General features: G+C 40.2%; 1 protein-coding gene across 1 annotated transcript in view; it reads right to left on the bottom strand.

The window, feature by feature from the left end:
- The window catches only part of AQP9 (aquaporin 9), a 48,429-nt gene extending 23,209 nt beyond the window's left edge, over nucleotides 1-25,220 (bottom strand). Inside the window, exons 1-2 of the mRNA XM_089667720.1 lie at nucleotides 24,722-25,220; nucleotides 13,484-13,610 (exon numbers count right to left, since the gene is read on the bottom strand). Coding sequence (XP_089523846.1) covers nucleotides 13,484-13,610; nucleotides 24,722-24,904 — 310 coding nt within the window. The 5' untranslated portion in view covers nucleotides 24,905-25,220. The remainder of the gene's footprint in view (nucleotides 1-13,483; nucleotides 13,611-24,721) is intronic.
- Nucleotides 25,221-25,979: the final 759 nt, after the last annotated feature.

The following is a 25,979-nucleotide window of genomic DNA, read 5'->3' on the forward strand; positions in this document are numbered from 1 at the left end:
TCATGCAGATGCGTTTTATAAAAGGTGCATGCACCTTTTCCTTGCATGAAACACGGGCACAGCAGCCCATTCAAATGAATGGGCTGCTGTGCCTGCACAAACGCAGGTCGCATGGCCTGCACTAATGTGAACCAAGGGTCAGGGATTGCAAGTGACTGATATCAAGTCAGATTCAGATACTTAAATGAACCGAGGACAAGATATTTCCTTGAACATGCCTGTATACATCTTTTAGGGAACCTAAGACCCAGGTCTCTCTGATGTGCAAAGATTACTATCATCGAAGATGCTAACAAGTTTGCCCCTTTTGGTCTCCCAGATGACCCCCTTCAGCTGACCATTGATGGATCAGAATTAAACCGGTTCAGCAGTCAAACAGCAATGTTGGAAATCTTTTTGCCAAGTTGGAAATCTTTTGCCAATTGGCTGCAGTGCTGATTACTGTAGTCTGACAGTTCTGCTGTCAAACTACAATGGAATAGCAGAGAGGATTTCTCCATCCACCTCACTTGTGTGGAATGGGGAATCCTTTCATTACAATTAGCCCACTGACTGATCGAAAGAAATTATCCTTAGTCGCCCATCATATTGTTGGATGGGGTTTACTTGAAATGCCCAAAACCTAGAAACAAGTGTCTTTTGTTCTCTCTATTCTGTTCTCAAATGTATTAGCAGTCTATACAGCAGTGTGTTCAACACCTCCTAAAAATATTTGGAGCAGGCAGCTGTATATAGTGAATTGCACCTCTAAGCCAAGCAATTTTAATTCATCAAATTTCAATAGATAAAAGAAGTAATGGAATATGTGTGGACAACAATGTTGTGCATGCACATCTTGTAGAAGATGAGTATAGTTGCCAGTTCAGGGTTCTCTATTACAGATCACCAAGCCAAGAGATCAGGAATGGTCCTCTCAATGGGAACCTGAAAGATCTATTACCTTCACTTTATTGTAAGCTTGTCTTTCATAGTGTGAATTACTACTTCTTAACTGCCTGTTATATAACCAAGTGCTTTCACATTATTGCAAATCCAATTTATATGCATCTAAGTGATACACAGGCTTTAAAACATCACCCCTTCCATTCATAAATAGAATTAGATTTTTGGCTGCCATTGATCTCTGAACTCTGGTATTGAACAGCAGCTGGAGGGGTTATAAGATTCTTGACATAGATTATTCTGTCACTTTTAAGGCACCTGGCTTATTTTATGAAAATTCACATTCAGCAATGGCACAAATATTTCCACTTAAAAGCTCCAACCAATTCTTATCTATTCCAACTGACCACTCATTTAACTTTAATAACTGTCACTATAACACTGGGTAAAGGATGACTCACAATGCCAAATACATCACTTGTGAGAAAGGCAATAATGATATCATCTTCCATTATTTAATAAAGGAAAGTAGAACCCTTTTAGGATTTAACTAGGCACACAGTTTTAGGGAAATCATCAGTAATGTTATCTTTGAATATCCTATATTATAATTATTAGCAGAATTATTACTGAAAGCAACAAATATTGCTAATAACTAATGATGCTAACAAAATATGGGCCTGATAATTAATTTTTAAGACACGCTGCAAAGGCCAGTTATAGATTGGGGTGGTTGCCATTTGTTTGCACTGTTGGTGAAATGGTGAAAGGGACACACTGGATACCTTCGCTGCCATTGTGTTGTTGTTGGGTGTCCACTGCGTCCCTTTACCTATAAGGAGGGATGGGCTCCCTCCAGGCATAATTGCCCTTAATATATCAATTATTATATATGTGCTCCAACTTTGGAGACTCTCAAAATTTTTAAAGTTAGGACTGCAGTATACTGGGATGCTGTGACATGGCCTCTGCAGCTTATGCATGTATTTGCAAATGTGTGCAAACTAAACCCCTTGATTTAACATGAACTGTTGTACAGGGTAATTCAGTTTGTTGCAGGCTGTCTGGTAAGTGAGCTGGGAATTTTTGTTTGTAATTTTTAAGACTACCTTCTACTATCTGGACTCAATGGGGGAGATTTACTAAAACTGGAATGTGTAAAAATCTTGTGGGGCTCTGTACAGAAACCAATCAGCATCCAGGTTTCATTGTTAAAACATAATTCAATAAACTGTAGTTAGAAGTTGATTGGCTACCACTGCTGCACCAGATACTGGGTGCTCCAGGTTTAGCAAATCTCCCCATTTATATTTATGGGTGTCCATTGTACATTGCAGTATGAGTTCAACTACATCAGTTTATACATAACCACATGTGTAAAATATGCATATATATGTAAATAAATAACAATAAAAGCATCTGTTAAAATGACCAGTGACAAGGTGCTAGCAAATCAAATGACTAAAGTGACTTTGTGATAACATAAAAACTTTGTCACTATAAGCATAACCACATATGTAATTAATTATCAATAAGAAGATCTGTAAAAAGTGACCAGTGACAAGGTGCTAGCAAATCAAACAAATAAAGTGACTCAGTGGTAGGCACACCCCCTATGATTATGTGCAATAGCATGAAACGCATCAGGGAGGAGCTACAGCATTGTGATGTCAAGCCTCCGACACCTCATGGGTCCCGGCGGCCATCTTGGATTCTGTCATCTGGTCAGTGAATGCTGTTTTTTACCCTTTTACTGCTATTTGATGTTGTAATAAACACACATCTTTTAAAACGATATCATGCTATTGGCCTCCTCTTCTTGGGGCTTGCTGTGAGCTTCTAACCACCCACAGAGCTACATGAGAGGATGGTGCAGAGCCATTGCTGACAGCAGAGTTGAGCAGTGAGGGACATCAGACCAGACCATACACACCTTAAAGGGTCCTCCAGTTTACCACTGAGAGTGTTATCTCTAAATGCACACATTGATTGTACATCTGGTGAGTGCGCAGTCTTTATACTTTTGGCCACATCACCACCTTATTGGATAGACCACCAGTTATTGGAAATCTTCATGATCTTCCGTGCACCTATTTTGGACAATTTGCTGATTATCATTTCCAGCACTATATTTTATGCACTGCTGGTCACTATATAGTGACAAAGTTTTATGATACCACTGAGTCACTTTATTTATTTGATTTGCTAGCACCTTGTCACTGGTCACTTTAACAGATTCTTTTATTGTTATTTATTTAAATATATATGCATATTTTACACACGTGGTTATGTTCATTTTAGCGCTGCACCCAATTTTATGTTGATGCTTTGGAGGTGTTTTTGGTACCTTTTGGTGTCTCAGCAGCTATATTGACTTCAAGCGCTTGCTTACCTCTTTGTGCTTTACATCAGTTTATAGTTGAAGCCATCTTTCTCATCTCTCTTTTCCCCTTCTCTATTTTTATTTCCTTCTACATCACCCCTTTTTACATTAGTTAAAATTCTACATATTCACTCTCTGTTGTGGCTTTACCATATGATACATTGAGCTTAATTGTAAGATCTGTAATCCATACGTGTTCTGCATAATATTGGATAATATTGGGCCACTATCTTACTTATCTTATAACTTGATTCACATATTTTATATCTACGATATCTGTGCCCAATGATGTCACACCATCTTATATCATGGTCTCATGTCCTCATGAATCCTTTTCAAATTCTATATGTATGAAAAACCTTATAATGTGTAATACATTTCTAGCAGGTACTATAAACCAAGAGCCCAAAGTTGATGACATTATTTACAGCTGGTGTAGAATCTGTTATCAATAGCCGTGGAGCAGCATCAGCTTTTGGTTTCACATCAGTAGCAAAGCATTAAAGCCCAACCGCTGCCAAAATTACTTTTTTTTTTTCTCTATTTTGGATAACGTTAGGAATGGACAGGAAATAATACTTGACATTTCCTCTACAGAAACACAGACAGTTCCAAAGCCTGATAAAAGTTTTAACCCTTCTGGAATGTCTTTATTTGCTGTTTACGCCTCTATCTTGAGATTTTTCCTGCCTTTCTGCCTCCTTCATTGAAAAATGAAATTAAGAGAGATTTCTCAAATGGAGAAGCTGACATCAATAGTAGTCTGGACAAGGTTTAGATTTTAATACTTTCTGCTTCCCATGTTTTTGGACAATTAGGGTGTTGCCAGGACAGGAAATTAAGGGAAATTTTCTGAGTGGCACGTTTCAATAAAAAACAGATAGACAATGGGGACCCTTCTTCTATCTAAGGATCATCCATCCACCCTTTTCCTCTCTTCTCTCCATCCCCTGTATTCTTTTTTTATATTAAAGGAGAAGTATGGCCAAACCTCTTTTGGCCAAACTTATCCTATGGATCACAGGAGTGCACTTAGTTCTGCACTTCCATTACGCAGATTCAGCCCACAGTGAGCTAAAGCCTGCTGTCGGTTGATGTCACAGATCTGGTCCAGGCTCCGCAGGGATCCTAACAAGAATGTTGGGATCTGTCCAGATGCATCAAAAGCCACTAATTCAGCCTCTCAGCATGCCACTCAGAGCCTGAGCAAGCCACTCCCGCCCCCTGCACAGCCCAGCACTCCAGTGACCACTGGAGGAGAAGAGCAGAGACAGACAGACAGTCACAGGCTCTCTGCTCACTGAAGACCGAGAACAGCATTCAGCGGTCTTTGATCACTCAATTCTTGATGAGATTCTAGAGGTGACAGGAGCAGTTGCAGCATTGATCAATGCTGCATCCACCTAAGTAAGTATGATTTATTTTTTTTTCGAATCCCACACTTTTTTAAAAGAAAAACTTAAGATTTCTGATGGCAAGTATACAAGGGATCACAATGAAATATAGTCATCTTGCCATTCAAGAGGGGCTTTATTTGAGTATAGATATGAGACCATATATTACGTGGTCCAGAGTGTTCCCTTGTATTGCAATGTATACATTGTATGTTATTGAACTTGTGCGCATTTATCTGAAGTAAATAAATATAACATTTGCAAGAAAAAAAATACTTACAGAAGTTTCACCTCTTCCCCCTTCTGTCCAAAACTAGAAACAAAAAATGCATCTTGTTTTGCCTCACTAGCAATAGTTGTTTTTCACAAATATTTACCTACAGTATATGTTTTGGTGCCCATCCACAGGTAATATGCCAAAGGGTTAAAGTGTTTAAAGCCCATATGAACTTTCAGTTTACATCAGCTAAATACATTTCAGGGGCATAAAACAGTATCCAAAGTTTAACAGCAGCCACAGTCTGAATATAAAGGCCGTCCCCTGCCAGCATGCTGCAGAGAGGAACCCTTGTTCTCTGCGTGGAAGCAGTGGTCTTGCTTCAGAAGTTTGAAATGCTAAGTAGTGATGAGCCAAACATAGCCAGGTTCAGTTTAGGTAGGTTGGGAAAAAGTAATTAAGGTTTGGGTGCTGATTCCCAACCCCAATTAAATCAATCGGAGTTGCTTGTTAAAAATCAGGTCATTTTCAGGTAATTTCTAGTAGCTCTTCAGCTGTTAGTTGGCCAGGCCCTGATGATGTCTCTCCCACACATGTGCATGGAAGTCACATTATCATGGCCGTGCCATAAATGTGTCCTAAGCTGTGCATAAACAGATCAATGTACTCAAGACACTGACAGGTAGGAAGAAGGATTTATGATAGAAAAGACCAATAGAGTCTCTGCTGCTATAAAAATCCTACTTGTCACCACTTTTTTAGCTTTAATTCTGCTTTAAGTTAGTGTCTGTGTTGATGAGCTTTTGCTCATGTCAGAGTTGCTTTTCTCCTCATACAAGTCAATGGAAATGCAAAAGGGGCTCAATTCAGGTTAATATAGTTTATATGGAAGTCATATGCAGGTCAAATGCACCTGTCCATGGCTTGTGAATGATCTCAAAAGTATCTCAAACTGATCTTAAAGCCCAACTCTGGGCAATTAAAAAAATATCCTTTGCAGTGGAACTGTGCCTGCACTGCAAGGGCTAAAGTATACCTAAATGCTCATTTAAATTTTTTTTAGCTTTGTATAGAGCGTAGAGGAATTAGAACACCTGTTAGATTTGTATTGCTGTCTGTGTCCCCATTAGGGAGTTTCACACTCTCTATTTGACCTGTTTCCCATTATGATTGATAATGAATGCCAAATTTTGACTTGTCCCCAGAAATAGAAATAGAGGGCAAATCTTTCCATGTGGACACTAGTTCTGGTGATAAACAAGAATTCCCTCACTTTTGAGGGATTTCCTCCCATTTCCTGTTTTGGCTATGGGGTATGGGGCAGAAAGTAAAGGGAAATCTCCCCAATGCAACATAGATAGCGAAAAACAAACCTGAGAGGTGTTATAACCTTCCCTTATTCTATCCAGAATGAAAAAAGATTTACCTTTAGTTCCACTTTAATTGCTCATTTTGGTCTAGGGGAACAAAAAAAAAGATTTACTTACCCAACCCTCCACTCTTCCTCACAGATAGATTGGGTCTGGCTGCTTCCTCTACTCCATGCTCCAGCAGTCTAGGGTCTTGACGTCAACAAAACCAAAGCAGGGTAAATAGACCTTCATTGCATGTGATGTGCTGAAGGACAGTCCATCGCCAGAGAATGCAGGGGTGCCATTTATCAGGGAATGGAGGATCAGGTAAGTAAAACTATTTCTCCTCTCCCCTAGACAAAACAAGCTATGAACCCTTGCAGTGTGGGCACAGCCTCACTGCAAGGGCTAATATTTTTGTTGCCTGGAGTTGGGCTGTAAATACAAATATACTGTACCTGAAAGCAAACTACATTTGCCCATTGACACAAACCCAACTATTGTTAACAACGCCTTTTCTTGACTAAATTCATAAAGTCTTTAATAATATATACATCTAATTATTACTTATCCCCATCTAAGATCTTATTCCTATGTACTATTACTATATGTCACTATAAATATTTTTTAAAAATTAAGCAAGTGGCTGTTCTGCCAATTGGCACCAAATCTAAAATGTGCTTACAGCCTCTATGATGATTCCAGCCCACTGAAGCTTATATCTACAGACCCATTAAAATGTCAAGAATTTTATTTAAATACAATAAAATTTCAGTGCTTCATACGGTTGTTTGTTGATTTAAAACACTTATACCCATTAAATTATAGTTAGCTGGTATTTATATGATAATCAAAGCAGCCTTCTGTTCACACATACACAAATGCTGAAGTCCTGTATTCATAGAAAAAGACTGTGAATTGCACCAGCTGACTGGAGAACAGTGGTTGACTGTTTGTGCACCAAGTATTGACAGATTATGGACTAGGTTAAAATGACTTGGGTAGAACACTGTAAAGCAGTGTGTGTAAATAGTTTTAATATGCCCATAAATATTGTAGACATTAGTCAGATAAGCGTGTTTTAGATCAAAGCTTCCCATAATAAAGCTATATACAGGACACAGATGATTCCAGCAGCTAATCAATACCTATTGGGATACTGAACCACTGGGATGGGGGATGTAGTTATTTTCTGATAATAAAAAAAAATGTGTAAGCAGTGTTCTTACAACCTGGAATGTCTTGGGACCTCAAAGGGGTTGATTCACTGAAAGCAAACAGGAAAGTGTAATTGCACTAATTTTCCTTAGTAAATGTGAAGTTTCACTTTGTAAAGAATACCCAATCAGGTGCAAAAAACATTTTTTCTTGCACATGATCGGATGATTGAAAACAGGCGAGCTTTACTACATTTACTAAGCTCTGGAGAAAATAAGTATAACTGAATTTGTTGATTTACCGTTTGTGTTGATCTGTCACATATGACCACATATGGCCAAGCCTTTAAAAAAAATCACTCAAAACTTTGGCACAGTTATGGCAGGGAAGTACTGCAAACTATTGTGGAATTTTATTTTATTTTTCAATTTCAGATAACAAGAAGAGTACTACTTCGAGCTGATTTACTGAGAATTGTTACTGTAAAAATGGTGTGGATATACATTCCAAATAGCCAATCCTATTAAGAGCATCTGAGTATAATATTTACAGTGATCAGGAATTTGCTTTTCACATGATTGGAAAAATAAAGTATATTTTCAAACATTATTTTCAGTGAATATTTTCAACTCATTTAGTAAATTGTACGCTTTATATCAGAGGTTGGGAGGTACAGCTTGGATCCTCCACCAGCCTATCAGTGTTCACCTTCGACATTGGGGTTATTTTACTAAACAAGCTAAAACTGTTCACTTGCTATGTAAATGTTCCCTTAGGCTGGCCATAGAGAGTTTGAATTTTGGTCAATTCTTGCAGAACCTGCCAAGTTTAGAGCACTGGGTGGCCCTGCAAGCACCACTGGTCCAGCAAAAGTTGAATCAAAAATCATCTGAGCCAGGTGGAAATTTTTCAGTTGAACGTCTGCATCCTATCAAATTCAATCGCTGTTTGGGCATTCAGGCAGTGGCAGGGCCCATTGCTGCTTGAATACGATGGCTAGCAGTAGAGATTTCTTGGGGAATCTGCAGTCTGAACTAGAGAAAAAGGAGCTGTGTTTGGATACCTTTAGCTTGGTAAATCAGATGAAACTGTGTAATCTTGGGTTATTCAATTGTGTGCAAAAGAAACCGAAAAAAAACCCAGGATTTTTGCTAGCACATGATTGGTGGATTGAAGTGAACACAGCTTTACCTTATTCAGAAAGCTCAGTGAACCTTCACTTTGAAGAGTGAATATTCAGCTTGCCAATTGACCATTTAATAAATACACCCCACGTCTTTGTATTCATCTATCTAGGTCAGGATTTTATCCTCTTCACAACTGAATGGCATGTGCGACTCAGAAACACCCCCATAGAAGTCAATGGCCCTGAATTAACACCTGAGCTGGACAGCACTGCTCAGAAAACTGACAGGACTGTTTTTCAAATCACACTGAATCTGCACTCTGGCTGCAAAGAACATATGTGAACAGGCACAATAGAAAGCAATGTTCTTTCACATGCCATGAGAATTGGATGGGGTTCAAGATGCATCCAATTCGCAAATGCGTGAACTGGCTCTAAGACCTAAATCTTAGATATAAGATTTTTTTTTTTAATCATGTAAATTTTATTGAAAGATTTTGGATGGACAATAATTTATTTGTTTGATTTTCTGTATTGAATCACATTCATTCAATTACATTCAGTTACAAACAACTCCTAGATTGTAAGCTCGAAAGAGCAGGTCCCTTGAACCCCTCGTGTATTGTATTGTAGTACTGTTTTGTCTCATGTTCTGTCCCCCTCCACTATTGGACAGCGCTGAGCAAACCCTTTGGCGCTATATAAATACTGTATAATAATAATTCTTGCACCATACCTTACTCAAATGTTACCTCTAAACCAAACTTTATCTTTAGTTTGGTCATTTTTTTACATTTTGTTTTTTAATTTGCTTGCACTTCTTGCCTCAGAAAGACAATACCTATCCCTGAAACAGGTATGTTTGTTAGATTTCCCCTCATATCCCCTCATGATGGATTTTCCATCACTGTCTATCCCAGTGCCAATGGTCACCAAAAGAAATTGGAGGATGAATCTCCACAGAGGGAATACAGACATTAATAAAAAACTTAACAGCTATTAAAATGGTTCCCTACCTTATCCACAACTATAAAAAAAAGTTTTGGCTTTAGATATACTTTACGTAAACACCACACTGTCAACTGGAAGTGTTCTTTGAGCTTGAAGCCTACAGGCTAGCATCTGATAACAACTATTTTGTAATGAGTGTTTACGCATTAAAGGTCATACTGTGTGAACATTTGCTACTTGTTCTAACCTCTCACCAGTCATTGTTTATGTGTTCGGTATATATTATTCCCATGATATTCCCCATTGTAAGATAACTCTGGCACAAGTAGTGTGTTGCACAAACTAAGCATTCCTTTCCAATATGCGGGGGGGGGGGGGGAAGTGTCGTTTGCTGGCCTAAGTTCTATTAGTTGCCGAATATTAACTGAACATGTTCCTTTGAAGTACCAGTTTTTGAATGATTTAGGACCAGACTTTGGGCTGCCAATGGATGCATTCTTTAACAAAAGTTTGAGACACTTCTGAGATCATTCAGAATTCATTGCAGGTACATTTGGCCTACAGCTTCATACCTGCATTTGACCTGATTTCAAGTATAACTAAAAGGCAAAACTTTTGTTTTTTAATTTTGAATAGAGTGGAGAGGGATTAAAACATCTGTAATTTTTGTTATAGCTGTCTTTGCCCTATTATGGATATCCCCCCTCTCTATTTGTCCCACTTACCATTATCACTGAAAGTGAAAGTAAAAAAAAATTGGGTTGTCCCATGAACAGCAATAGAGGGGAAATCTTTGAATAAGTAAACTAATTCTGCTGACAATATCACAAGTGTAATAAAAGCGCCACACCCTTAATACTTTAAAGCAGCAATTCCACCTCAAAGAAACCAAATACATTTCTTAGTGCTATAACTTAAATAAAGGAATGCGCTAAAACCACAAACTATTCCTAATTTAGTGTAGAAACATTAGTGCAAAAGATATATATATCTATTCTCAATTAACCACTTGCCTACCAGGCACTTATACCCCCTTATTTACCAGATCAATTTTCAGCTTTCAGCGCTGCCGCACTTTGATTGACAATTGCGCGGTCATGCAACATTGTACCCCCTTGAAGACGTCATTCATGACAAAACTAGTAGGGCTTGGCTTGCTGGATGCTGACGTCTGTGGAGAAGATTGAGTCACGAGCGCTGTAGTGAGTGTGCGGGGAACAGGAGACTGTTATACCATTTGCTGTTTTATGCTGTTATAGTGGTGTCGGTGAAGACACCCTTTTTGTGAGTGTAAATCTTTATTAAATTGTTGGATACTTTTATAAAAAAACTGGCTGCACCATGATTTTCTCTTTCTTTCCCAAACATGACCTCAGTGGAGAGATATAAAAAGAGAAAGTGATATAATGCTCCAGAGTGATATAATGCTCCTGGAACCATTATATTGAGTGGTGGATACCTACCTTATGGATGATTGTGTAGCTATTGATCATCACACCTGAGAAGTTGATTTATTGCATCTGCTCCCAGAGCAAAAAGCGTTTTTTGCTGATCTAGAGATTGATCAGCATGGTGGAGCTCTGGTGAGTTACCCAACTTTACTTTGGTGGTGGATTTTGGCACAATTTCTTTGAGAGCACCTGAATTTGAAAAGGATTTGTTTGGACATTTGAAGAAATTCAGAATTGGACAATTTTTATATTCACAAATTTAATTATTTAAATTACTTATGCACTAAAAAATAGTTTTGCACATAATTTTGATATTTTTTGATATTAATTGAGAATAAATATATATATCTTTTGCACTAATGTTTTTACACTAAATTAGGAATAGTTTGTGGTTTTAGCGCATTCCTTTATTTAACCACTTCCAGACCGGACACTTTTAACCCCTTCCTGACCAGGCAATTTTCCGCTTTTAGCGCTATCACAATTTGAATGACAATTGCGCGGTCATGCAACACTGTACCCAAATGAATTTTTTACCATTTTTTTTAGATAGATAAAGCTTTATTTTGGTGGTATTTATTCACCACTGGGATTTGTATTTTTTTTGCTATGTAAATGAAATGTCCAAAAAATTTGAAAAAAAGTGTTTTTTTTATAAAATTTTGCAAATAAATAATATTTCATCATAAATCTTAGCCAAAATTTATTACGTTATCTTTTTAGTTAAAAAAAAAAAAATCAAATTAGTTTATAAGCAAAAATTATAATTTTTAAACATTTTTTTTTACATTTTTATTTTATTTTTTTATATTATTATTTTTTATTTATTTATTTTTTTTTTTACATACTGTCACCCTAGCAGTACAGTGTCACCATGGTGACACTGTACTACTTGTGAGGGGTGATGAAGATTTTTTTTTTTTTTTTTTTTACACTGATTGCTTTTACACCCATATAGGATGTAAAAGCAATCATTTCTCTTTCTCTCTGTGTGCATTCTTGCACTCATTGAGAAGAACTGAGTGAGCTGTGATTGGTCACAGCTTGTCACATAGTACAAGGCTTTTGTGAATAGCCTTGTACCATGTGACCTCTGTGATCATTCACAGATTTCACACATAGTAAGCAATGATGTCAGAAGTGACATCTTGCTTACTACTTTGCATGTGATCACTGATTGGCCAATCAGTGATCACATGATCGGGACCTCGTACAGAGGTCCCGTCCGACGATCGGTGTTTCACTGTGTCCGGAGGACACAGCGGGCACCGGATCGCGGTGCTGCGCGCTCCCAGGGAGCACGCACAAGCAGGGTGCGGGGAGGCCGTTTATAGATGGCCACCCGACCCTGCAGTGCCACCGTCCGGCCGTTTATATACAACGGCCGGTCGAGAAGTGGTTAAGTTAATTCTGCTGACAACCAGGGATTTCCCACATTTTGGAGAGATTTCCTCCGACTTCCTGTTTTGGTTATGAGACAGGAAATGAGGGGAAATCCCCACAACATATATGGAAAAAAATTGACAGTGGTTATAACCCTCCCTTGCTCTATTCAATATGAAAAAAACATTTTGCTTATAGCTCTACTTTAAAGTGGAATTTCAGTCAAAACTTGACTTAACTCTAGACCTACTCCCACCCCATTCTAAAGCTCTTCTATCTAACCCTGTAAAGAAAAGATCCCAATTCTTACCCATTCTGAAACTGCTCAGGTCCGGTATCCAGTGGCAGTTTCTGTATAGAGAGAGAAGGCAGACAACAGCTGGGAAATGAATAGGAGATGACATCACCCATAGACTTACTATGGGGCATCTGTTGTCAGCTGCCTCTGCTCTATGCAACTCAGCCTGGGACCGGACTGGAGCTGCTTCATAATAGGTAAGTATAACAATCTCTCCTTTACAGAGTTAGAAAAATTTTAGAATGGGGTGGGAGTTGGTTTAGAGTTAGTTAAGATATGACTGGAATTCCACTTTAAGTTACTTTTGCATTTCCATAGATGTGTTCGGGAAGAGCAGCATTTCTCACAGACTTGGACAAAAGCTTGAACAGTTTCTTACAAGAGTAAAACTCCACTGTTATAGAGAAATAGTTTAAAAATGATAACATACAGTACTTCTATACATGCAATATAAATAATGTTCTACTATGTATGGTTTAAAGTGTACCTCTAGATAAAACCTTTTTTCAATTTTGGATAGTGTGGGGGAGAGCCCTCTGTCAGATTTTTATTACTGTTTGTGCCCCCACTGGGAAGATACACATCTCTATTTGAATGGTGACCATTGTCACTGAGAAAGAGAGCGGAGACAACATTTTCTGAGTTATCCCCAAAGCTAGGGTTAAGGGGAAAACTTCCAACGGGTCAAAGGTTCTGGGGACATCTGTCCAAGATGGGAAATCCCCTTATTGCCTTTTGAAATGTCTTGTTGTATCTCGGAGACAAGAAGTGAAAGGAAATTTCCCCAATGATAGACAGACAGCAAAAAAAAAAAGTCCTTCAATAGTTTATCCTGAAAATAAAAGAAAACATTTGGGTGATACGTAACAGGGAAACATTTTTGCTTACCAGACACTCCTCCACTAGCGTAGATTGCCATTGTGACTGCCATTGCAAAGCCAAGATTGTTAGTCAAATGTCCCCCAGCCTTTCCGTCACTGAGAACAGAAGATGCTACACATGAACAGCCTAAAGTCTGGATAAAGACAAAAATAATGGTATAAATTAAGTTCTAATTAGAGTTGATATGTAAATACACATTCATCTTTTATCTTTATTTTTCTTATTTCTAAATATTTGCCATGTTAAAAATAACATTACTGTGAAATGTTTGCCTAGCATCCATTATAGAGCCATTGTCTTTCATCTTTGTGAAATAATCTTTGTCTGCTTTTAAAAAAGTGACAGTTACTCTAGTGTTATTTATTTTATTTCCTACTCACAGTGGATGAACCAGTTAGGCATGTTTTGGTAGAAAACATTTCATCATATGTGCCCAGATCATAATATTATTATTATTATTATTATTATACAGTATTTATATAGCGCCAAAGGGTTTGCTCAGCGCTGTACAGTAGCAAGGGGGACAGAACATGAGACAAGACAGTAACAATACAATACACGAGGGGTTCGAGGGCCCTGCTTTTTTGAGCTTACAATCTAGGAGGGAGGGGAAAGTGGTACAGGAGGAAATGGCTGTGGGGGATGGAGTGGTGGGAGGAGTGGAGGAGGTTAGTTGTTAGGAGAGGTCAGGTGTTAGGTGAGGTTGGGGTAGGCTTCCCTGAAGAGGAGGGTTTTCAGGGTGCGCTTGAAGGTGAGGAGGGCAGGTTACAGTCTGATGGATTGGGGTAGGGAGTTCCAGAGGATGGGGGAAGTCCTAGAGAAGTCCTGCAATCGGGCGTGGGAGGAGGAGACCAGGGAGCTAGAGAGTAGGAGGTCCTGTGAGGAGCGGAGGGCACGGGTAGGGTAGTATTTGGGTATCAGGTCGGTTATGTAGTTTGGGGCAGCGTTGTGAATGGTTTTGTAGGTGAGAGTAAGCAGTTTGAATTTGATGCGTTGGGCAACCGGGAGCCAGTGAAGGGATTGGCAGAGGGGGGAGGTGAATGTGGAGCGGTTGGTGAGGTGGATGAGTCTAGCCCAGCAATGGGCAAACTACGGCCCGCGGGCCGTATACGGCCCAGCGGACCTTTTAATCCGGCCCGCGGAGCGTGGCAAACATTGGCTGTCAGGATGTAGGCGGGGCAGCGTGACTAACTCCTCTCCTCTCACAGTCCGCCCTGAAGACCGGAACGGCGCGGGAACACGGCGAGAGAAACGCGCGGAGCAAAGGTAAGTGAATTGACACAATATGGGGAATGAATTACTATAGGGGGGATGAATTACTATAGGGGGGATGAATTACTATATGGGGGATAAATTACTATGGGGGATGAATTACTATGGGGGATGAATTACTATATGGGGGATGAATTACTATGGGGGATGAATTACTATATGGGGGATGAATTACTATATGGGGGATGAATTACTATGGGGGATGAATTATTATATGGGGGATGAATTACTATATGGGGGATGAATTACTATGGGGGATGAATTACTATATGGGGGATGAATTACTATGGGGGATGTATTACTATATGGGGGATGAATTACTATATGGGGGATTAATTACTATAGGGGGGATGAATTACTATATGGGGGATGAATTACTATGGGGGATAAATTACTATGGGGGATGAATTACTATATGGGGGATGAATTACTATGGGGGATGAAATACTATATGGGGGATTAATTACTATATGGGGGATGAATTACTATGGGGGATGAATTACTATGGGGGATGAATTACTATATGGTCGATGAATTACTATGGGGGATGAATTACTATATGGGGGATGAATTACTATATGGGGGATGAATTACTATATGGGGGATGAATTACTATGGGGGATGAATTACTCTAGGGGGGATGAATTACTATAGGGGGGATGAACTACTATGGGGGATGAATTACTATGGGGGGGATGAACTACTATGGGGGATGAATTACTATATGGGGGATGAATTACTATATGGGGGATGAATTACTATGCTTACTATGGGGGAATATTACTATACTTACTATGGATGGCATGGTAGTGGCTGGGCTGGCCAGCAGCTAGTCCGGCCCCCGGGTCCAATATATGAACCCATTGCAGCCCTCAAGTCAAAAAGTTTGCCCACCCCTGGTCTAGCCTCTGAGTTCAGGATCGACTGGAGTGGGGATAGCGTTCGTTTGGGTAGGCCAGTGAGAAGGGAATTGCAATAGTCCAGGCGTGAGATGATGAGGGAGTGTACGAGTTGTTTGGTGGTGTCTGCGGTGAGGAATGTGCGTATCTTGGAGATGTTGCGGAGGTGGAGCCTGCAAGATCTAGATAGCAGTTGGATGTGGGGTAGGAAGGAGAGGTGGGAGTCCAGGGTGACACCCAGGACTTTGGCGTGTGGGGTGGAAGAGATGGTGGCGTTGTCAGTAGTGATGGAGAGGATGGGAGGGGGCGCGGGGGGGGGGGGAAAGACCAGGAGCTCGGTTTTGGATAGGTTAAGTTTGAGGAAATGGAGCGACATCCAGTCTGATATGTCGTTTAGGAGGTGGGCGATGCGGGCGGAGAGTGAGGGGGTGAGGTGGAGAGGTAAATTTGGGTGTCGTCGGCATAGAGGTGGTAATTGAAGCCATGGGAGTGAATAAGTTTGCCAAGGGAGGAGGTATAGATGGAGAAGAGGAGGGGTCCGAGGACAGAGCCTTGGGGGACCCCAACAGAGAGGGGGAGGGAGGGGGAGGTGGCAGTGTTGTAGGTGACGCTGAAGGAGCGTTGGGAAAGGTAGGAGGAGAACCAGGAGAGAGCAGCGTCCATGATGCCAAGGGAGTGCAATTTGGCAAGGAGGAGAGGGTGGTCAACAGTGTCGAAGGCCGCGGAGAGGTCGAGGAGCAGGAGGATAGAATAGTGGCCATTGGCTTTGGCGGTTAGCAGGTCGTTGGTGATTTTAAGTAGGGCGGTTTTGGTGGAGTGCAGGGGACGGAAGCCAGACTGTAGGGGGTCAAGGAGGTTGTTATCAGTGAGGTGGGCGCTTAGGCGATTGTAGGCCAGGAGCTCAAGGAGCTTGGAAGTGAAAGGCAGCAGGGAGATGGGTCTAAGGTTGTTAAGGTTAGTGGGGTCAAGGGAGGGTTTTTTGAGTATGGGGGTGATGTGTGCGTGCTTTAGAGGGGAGGGGAAGGTGCCGGTGGAGAGGGAGAGATTGAAGATGTGGGTGAGGGAGCAAATGATGGAGGGAGGGGGTGACTGGAGGAGCTGTGAGGGGATAGGGTCCAGGGGGCAGGTGGTGAGGCAGGCTTCAGAGAAGACCTTAGAGACCTCCTCAGGGGTAGTTGGGCTTAAGGAGTGGAGTGTTGGGGAGGTGATGGTGCGCGGGGCATTAGGTATAGTGGGGGGTAGTGCGGCTATGAGGTCAGGGGAGGGGAGGGTTGAGGGGTTGAAGGAGGGCAGGAGGCTGGGTGGAGAGGTGGATTGTGAGTTGACAATGTCCTTACGGATTGCGTCAATCTTGTTTTGGAAGTGATTGGCAATCTCGTGGGCGGTGAGTGAGGTGCAGGGTGGAGGTGGGGGGGGGGAGAGCAGGGATTTGAAAGTAGAGAAGAGCCGGCGAGGACAGGTGGAGAGGGTGTTGATAAGGGTTATGAAATAGGCTTGCTTGGCGGCATGGAGGGAGGTGGTGTAGGCGAGGTAGGCGGCTTTATAGAGGGAGAACGCGCGAGGGGATCTGGTTTTGAGCCATAAGCGCTCCAGCGCGCGACTGCGTCGTTTGAGACATTTCGTGTGGTCGTTAAAGTATTTGCATATTCTGAAAAAACAGTAAAAGCTCTTTCAAATAATTCCCCTTTCATCTCTGTATCTTTAAGCACTTTGGTTTACTGTGTTTTACTGCATTTTTCAGCGTTTTTCAGCGTTAGAGTGTTTTTACACTGGGTTTTTTTTCCCAGCCAAAAAACGCCTCAGCCAAAAAACATTGATTACAGCCTATGTGTGCATGGACACATAGGATAACATGCTGGGGAGTTTACTGGCTTTAGAAAAAAATGCCAAAAGCCAAAGACAGCAGCTGTAAAAACATCCAATGTGCATGAGGACTTAAATGTAAAAACTGCATTTTACAACAAAGTAGCACTTTATATTACTAAGCCATTGAGCCATCCACATCAGTCTTTGTGCCGTGCAGAGGTTGCCTATGTACTGTACACACATCAAGGCCAGATTTGCAATAAAGCAATTAAACATGCCCTATCAGTTGTAGGATGAAAGTTATCTAAACAGGGGGAGAACGGAATGCATGCAGATAGTGTCCCAGAATTTACTCCAACCCTGAACTGTGCTACAAGTCATGCGATTTAACAGAATTAATGCAAAACACAGTCAGCCTGGCATCCAGACTTTACTTTGCTGCAGTTAAGCAACGTAATCATCTCTCTGCCCCCAGACTGTGACCTCACTGAAGGAACATTAATAGGCTGATGAGGTCATCTCTATGTTCTTTCAGTATGTCCCTTGTCAACACATGTGAAAACGGCACACCGGACTGCCCACAAGTGCTGTCCCTCCCTCTCTGAGTCTGAGTGATGCTGTACAGAGGATTACAAGAGGCATAAAGTGACACTGTCCTTATATCCTTATTCTCCAAAAATAATCTATACACACCTACTACCTTATAGCCTGTAAACTTTTCATGTCTTTTTGTTTTCACTGTGTTTCTCTCCCTCTGTAATGTCTTCCATATGCTCCCAAACGTCTCCTTTTGTCCACCACTTCTCTTTGTTTGGAATGAACAAAGCAAGAGAGGGTGTCTACATTCCTACATACAGTGGGACCATGGAGAACTAACGTAGTCAACGTCTAACAGGATGTCAGATCCCAGAAAAATAAAAGGAATTTGGAGGAGGCTGAAAGGGACAGAAAGTGCTTTTTTGATTGAAAGGATAGGTTCACCTTTGGTAACATGTTATATGTTACACCCATATGCAGGGTGTAACATGTAACATGTTAAAAAAGGACTGGCCCCCTCTCCCCTGTTGTGACAGCTAGTGAGAAATCTTCTCCCCCACCCCCCCGCTAGCTGTCACACATTTAAAAAAAATACAGCCGTGTTGGGCTCCACCCGCCTGGCCGCGTCACTCATTTACAGTATTCTGTGAATGGGAAAACTACAATTTCCAACAGCATTTGTGGCATGTAGTCCTCCATGAACTACCATGGCACTGTTGAGCGCTGTGGTAGTTCATTGATTCTTCCTGTCAGAGTGTATCTGCTTATCCATGTGAGGTACGAGCACGCAAATACACTGTCAGGTCTGCAGGAGACCTGCATGACACCAGCAATGGTGTAATGCTTTCCAGGTTTCCAAAGCAAAAAATAGTAAATGCACATTGTTTGTACCTGTAAAAAAATGTGCATTAATAATTTTTTGTTTAAGGGTGGACTTCTTCTTTAAGAATATACACTTGAATAGAATTTTTTTAAACCCGAATTTAGTGTCACTTTAAATCAAGTTGAATGCAGGTAGATTTAATTATTTTTTAAAGCGGAACTAAACCCATCAATTTAATGGAATGCCGCAACACCAGGAATGCCAGCTGTCACAAATGTTTGTGCTTTCAACCAAGCTGTCAAACCATCAAATGTCTGATGTCATAATTGATTAATGCACAGCACCATGGCAAGTACAGATCAAACAGAGGCTAAAGCCTTGTACACACTTTGTTTTTTTTTTGTTCAGCCCAGCGTTCTGAACAAAAAAAAAACCTGACAGATCGCTGTACTAACACAAGCGGTGTTAGTACAGCAGTCTCTCCTGCTGTGCTATTGTGTTAAGACAGGGGGGCTGCCCCCCCCCCCCCCCGCCAGAACACACCGGTCAGCGTTCTCAGCCATTGGCTGGGAAAGCTGATCGGAAGCCAATCGGCAAACCTTTTTCAGTCATGCCCTTTCGACAAACGCCGGACAAAGATCTGTCAGAACGGCTACCATACACATGGGCTGAGTGTCACCTGGTTTCAGTTGAATCAGCCGGTACCGCCCGATCTTCAGCCCATGTGTGCTTAGCTTAAGATGGCAGCCCCCTTGGCTGAAAAGGATAGGAAGGTTTATTTCTGCATTATTTCTGTGTTTACAGCTTATGCACACAGCCACATAGGGCCAAAAAAAATGCCCATGTCGGGAGTCACAGGACTTGTGTACAATGACCTATACAAATCAATGACAGAATACTGCTGTATTCAGGTAAATACAGATACAAGCATACACATGAAAGGTTAGATTAGCGAGATTCCTGTACATTCTTCACAGCACTGCTGCCCCCACGAGGCCTACTGACCTGTTTTTTCTAACTTGGCCAAATGGTAGATCTATGACAGTTTTAGTTCTTTTTCTGTCACTGCTTGCATAGAGATTCTTCAATAACAAAACCCCTAGGGGACCCCCACACATCAAGATTCTCACTCAGTCTACAATGACTGAGCCATTATTAGATACCTGACATGCAGAAGGGTAAAGATACATTCCAGATCAGGGGCGGATTGACCATTTGGAAACTCGGGTCAGTAGGGGGCCCCATGAGATGCCCCTGGTACCTTTATCATAGGATTTTTTGAGTTTGGAAAAGAACACAGGGGCCCCATGATCCCCAATTGCCCGGGGGCCCCATGAGTTGTCAGTCCGCCCCTGTTCCAGATACGGCAATCTTTACACACTTAATTGGCCCAGCCTGGATAAATGTAAGTATACACCCACCGGCCACTTTATTAGGTACACCTGTTCAATTGCTTGGAAACACAATTTGCTAACCAGCCAATCACATGGCAACAACTGAATGCATTTAGGCATGTAGACGTGGTGAAGGTGACTTGCTGAAGATCAAACCAAGCATCAGAATGGGGAAGAAAGGGGATTTAAGTGGCTTTGAACGTGGCATGGCTGTTGGTGCCAGACAGGCTGTTCTGAGTATATAAAAAACTGCTGCTCTACTGCGATTTTCATGCACAACCATCTCTAGGGAAATTTAAGTGATTTTGAACGTGGCATTTTTTTTTTGGTGTCAGACAGGCTGGTCTGAGTTTTTAAAAAATTGATGATCTACTGAGAATTTCATGCACAACCACCTCTAGGGTTTACATAGAATGGTTCAAAAAAAGAAAAAGAAAAAATCAAGGGAACGGCAGTTGTGTGGAAAAAAATGCCTTGCTGATGTCAGAGGTCAGTAGAGAATGGGCATTTGACTTCAGCTGAGACATTCAGAATTTAGCATAAAAAAACATGAAAGCATGGACCCATCCTGCCTTGTATCAAAGGTTCAGGCTGGTGGTGTAATGATGTGGGGGATATTTTCATGGCACTAGCAAGGTGTACCTAATAAAGTGGCCGGTGAATGTATAAGTGCCCTACCTATGGGATCCCTGTGGATCCTTCAAACATGCTTGGGACAAACATGCATCTATGCTCAGACAAAAAAGTTAATGATGAAATAAAAAAACAAAAAAAATGACAAAACAATCAAACAAACAAAAAAAACTGAGTAGACTCAATGGACCACTCGATCTTTTTCTGCTGTCACTTTTCTGTTTTCTATGTTTCTATGGAAGCTGGAAATCACTTCTCTGGCACGGGCGCCATTTAGGGAACACTGTGTTTTCTCAATGAATGTAAAGCGCTCTTTGTTTGAACTTTGTCTAAATTGTAAGTGATCTCTGAATGGCACCCATGCCGAGTGGGCAACCTGTGTTTAGAAAGCAGCAGGGCCACTGTTCAAGATAGGTCCCAGAAGCTAGTGGAGATCCTTGTAGAATCTGTGTAAAAATTGCTATACCTAAACTTCAGCTTTAAACAAATACAATAAGTGTAACAAAAATGAACTTGTCAGAACTTGTTTGATTTTTCTCCTTACCAAGGCATTCCTGCACATTTCAACATGCTTTAGCTGAAACTTTATTTATACGCCAGTAAAGAAAAGTCATTTGAGATTTTCTTAAATGCCTTTTAATAGTTACTTATTTACATTTGGAGTGGCTTGTTTAATTACATACATGTCTACAAATGGCACATTTATAAACATGGATGTATTTATGTCAGTATTACTGAGTAATAAATGCTGATGGCTAACAGTCCAATATCCTGTGTTATACTGTAGAGTAAGAAGAGCTTATCCAGCAGAAATAAGTCTGTACAAAATAAAGGAAGTTGCAAAACTAGATATTCATGTGACCTAAAAAAAAAATATGCAGTGTTCAAGCCAGCGAGTCAATACTATTGATTCGAAAAGTAAGTCAAAGCAAATAGTTGGGCTTTGTGAGGGAACATAAATCTATATTTGTTAATGATTAAGGCCAACACCCATTAGAGTTCAGAGTTGAGATATTACATTTACACTATGGGTTTCATTCATTTTCGAAAAGTACATATCAAAGATTACATATGTTAATGTTACTGTATATATTATGTAGTTTTTTTTCATGAAATGTATCATACATCGAAATAATGCTTACCGTAACTAATTAAAGGTCAGTCCACTCAAAATGATATTATGGTTAGTATTTCACTATATATTTGCTATGGATTTTATTATTTTACATTTTATAATAAGTACATGGTAAGGATTACATATTTAAACATCATTGTATAATTGATGTGGTAACATGCTGTGCTTTTTTGCTGTGCAAAATGTATCATAAAAGTGAATAATGCTTATGTAACTACTTAAGGGTTATTTTATTTTTTATTTTTTTATTACAGGTACTTGTATAGCGCCGTCAATTTACACAGCGCTTTACATATATATTGTACATTCACATCAGTCCACCAAAAAGTATTTTTTAATATTTTAATTGTAAGCAAAACACAGTGTATTGTGACAGCCCCCCTCTTGGATGTCTTTGATAGGACAGCAACAGAAACAAGGCTGTACAAAATAAAATAAAGGAAGTTGTTCCTTTCTAAGTGAACTATAGCACTGCAAAGGAGTAAAGCAAACCTGAAAGAGCTCTGCGGGATGCCATTACTGACCTAAGTCTGAAAGTATAAGGCTGGCCATCCATTATACAATTTTCTTGAGAATTGTGCTTTAAATTGACCAAAAACCATATAATATGAGGTAAAACCTATACAACATTTTCAATTGTATCCAATTAGGCAGGCTCTTGCACTACATAGTTAACGGTAAATCTAAAGGAAATTGGGCAGAAATTGGACAGAAAATTGTATAGTGTATAGGTCTCTTGGCTAATATGCTGACCCATTGGCATCAGTTCTTTCTCAGTTTCTTAGCTGCAACAGGTCAAGATATTTGGAGAACAGACAGATGTCCTAATCTACATACTTGGATGAAAAGGTAACACTGTGCTATCTAGGATGTAAATAATTAATAAGAAAGTGGCAAAATGTAATAATGTGAAGTATCTGCTGCTTTTAAGGTAAGCACAATCACCTGTAAATCAGCTTTCAGGATATAATTTTCTCTTTTATATTCCTAAATATTTTCTATTTACTTGTTTAGATAAGTTCATTTGACTTTTGTACACTTAGTTTAATGGTTAAGATGAAGTCAACCTGTTAGTTTCAATCTCCCCATGCATATGATTTGATATTTAAAGTGAGCATAACCACCATATTCACTAAGCTAAGCAAGCATTTACTATGGAGAATGAAGAGTGCTGAAGATTGCTCCTCTTGTAAATCAACCCCAGAAACTCAAAATTGAGGCAAGGGGGTTGGCGTAGTATGGTTTTCATTTGTTAAAATAATGTAAAGCATAGTGGAACCCTTTTGAAATGGAACTACACTATATCTGAGCACCACAAACCAAAATCACTATTTAATTCATTTATAATATTCAAAGCAAACTCATTCATCCATCCATGTCTCCATGCTTTATTTTGCTGAGAAATTACTTTAAAAAACACCTCAAAGCATTTGCGACCATGTTCATCTTGAGTATGGACAGATGATTCATACCGTAATTACTTCCTGGAATCCATCTACTCTTAGCTCAGGCATACAGGCAGGAGGGTGCAGGCTTAGCTGAGAAAACCCCTCCTGAAGACTCCAAGGAAGTATGACATCATTGGCCTAGGCCTGCTAACTAGGAAGTAACTAAAGAAATGTAAATTCTACATGATTAACTAATGTTAGCAGCATAAAGAGTCAAAATAGGCAGCTTTGATTGAGAGTTAACACAAAAGGTATCTATATGCCCCAATTCCATCCCAAATCGAAAATATAAGTAGGTTTGTTCCTCATTATAGGATAGTGGGTGGAGCCATGAAAATCATTCATATATGCCCATTGGTCAACTGTACATCCAGAACCCAAAAGAATGACCTTAATTGATCCAAAATCACTGGAACCTTAAAGGGTATTGTAATGTATAATGTTGTTTAACTAATAACTCATATTATATTGAGTATTGAGGTAAATGACATTATACAATTCAGTACCCTACAAAATCCCAGTGGTTTTAGATCCATCGTGGGTCGTACTTTTTTGATATTGCATATGAATATAAGCAATGCGGATACTGTTAATGTATTTAGATATCTTTTAAGTTATAGGTTTGCTCTTTATTATTTTGTACTTATGTCTAAAATACATCCAGAACCATGGATTTAACGCACAGATCCCATCTAATATTATAGAACCATTTACTTCAAAATGCTTACAGCTGTTTCATGCTTGTTGGTCATCATCAGTACATAAAAATGCAAAGTGGGCACATCTGTTATGACCCTAATTTTTCCTTTTCTATTAAGAAGGAAGAATTAGGAGATTAATAACACTTTTAATGTCCTGCTTATATAGGCCCCAGACTACCAATAGAGAAAGCACAGAATGTGGTGCTTTTCTATTGTCTGGTAAGCAAGTCTCAATGCACCAAAGGCTCAGCGAGGACAACAGACATGTCTTGAATTTATAACTAGAGTACAGTTCTATCAGTCCTGAACTACTTTGTGTTCCTCTCCTGCCCTTCTGTCTAGTTCGGATGAAAATGTGGCAAAGCCTATCATAAACCACTATTGAGAGCTAGTTAGTCCTCTAATCTGACATACTTATTACTGGCTTGTGCAGTATCTATGCTGCAAGTAAAAGAAAGTAAGACGTTAATGGATGTTTTCTTTTTCTGCGCTCTTACCAGAAAAATGAAAACAGCTGCCTTACACATAAGTACTTAGTAAAATGCACACATCAGCACAGTCACTTGTAAAGAAACAGGAAAACAGCTGCCACTTACAATCAATAAACATGTGCCAAAAAACTCAGACAGGGTTTCCTTCGCCAGGTTGTTCCTTAGTTTCAGCTTGCCCAGACAGCTTCTGTCCTCCTGCATTGCTATCGTACTGTACTTGCTGCTTCTCCTGCTGTCCTTGGAGTTGTCAGTTTCAGGCATTTTTTTCTGCAGTCTCTGGATCCCCATATAAAGTTTAACCCACGTGTGAAATTGTGAGCTCTGTGCATCAACTCCTGTGAAAGAACCAATTCATATATTGCCAAGAAAACCCTGTGCCTGTGCTGCTATTGGCTGGCTGGAACTACGCAGAAAAACAGCTCATCCAAAAATTTTCCAATTTTTTTTTTAAATGTGCATCTCTAAAATATTTTCAAGGGTGGAGAGCATGCAGTGTTCTAAATGAAAGGTATCATAGAAGACATATTATTATTTAATCTGTTTTTTTTTCTAGCTTCAGTAATAACAGGCTTTTTATAAGTTGTGGCTTTGGTGATTTATGAATGTGGATATGTGCAGTATGTGCAGAGAAGTGGGGATTGTTCATCGTATATGAAACTTCTCATCCTAGATTGTGTTAATCATTACCTTGAGCATGTCGTCAGAATAAACATACACAGAACAGCAGATTATTATGAAAAACAGAAGGCAAAAAGTGTTTTATATCGTTATCAAATGGTTTTTGAAATGTTGCTTTTTAATTACAGACTGCTTAAAAACAGTAATAAATCCTAATTAAATGTAATGGGCTGCCAACATACCAGAGCTGACAAAAGTTACCTGTACTTCATTTTCCAATGCAGCGCATAGCATTGCATGGTTGCGCATGTGCATTGCAGTTTGCATGTGCATTGGGGTGCTGTTGAAAATAAATTGGCGCTGCAACAAACCAAAATGCATAATGTGCATAATGTGCCACTAACTGACCCTTCCAATAAGAGCCTACAGGGCAGCATCGTTCCACTCCTCTCTGGCCAGTGGGTAGGTGAACCGACCGGCACCATTATGGTGGACCCTTCCTCTTACTCCCTATCTGGAGAGATGCCAGCACTCCTCAGAGACAATCCTAGAATGGCCACAGCATCTCTCCACATCTTCCCCTTCAGCCACAGGGACCTGGCAACCCCCCTGCCGCACTCATCATTCCCTCAGGATTCCTGCTGGGATCTCAAGCACTGTCTTAGTGAACTCCCCACAAAGGCTGATCTGGCAGCCTTTTTCAGCAGCTGGAAGACACATACAAAGCTGGCTTCCAAGAACTTAA

Source organism: Staurois parvus, unplaced genomic scaffold, assembly GCF_062004578.1.
Source record: "Staurois parvus isolate SC_StPar_1 unplaced genomic scaffold, SC_StPar_1.0 ptg000054l, whole genome shotgun sequence".
NCBI classification, from domain to species: Eukaryota; Metazoa; Chordata; class Amphibia; order Anura; family Ranidae; genus Staurois; species Staurois parvus.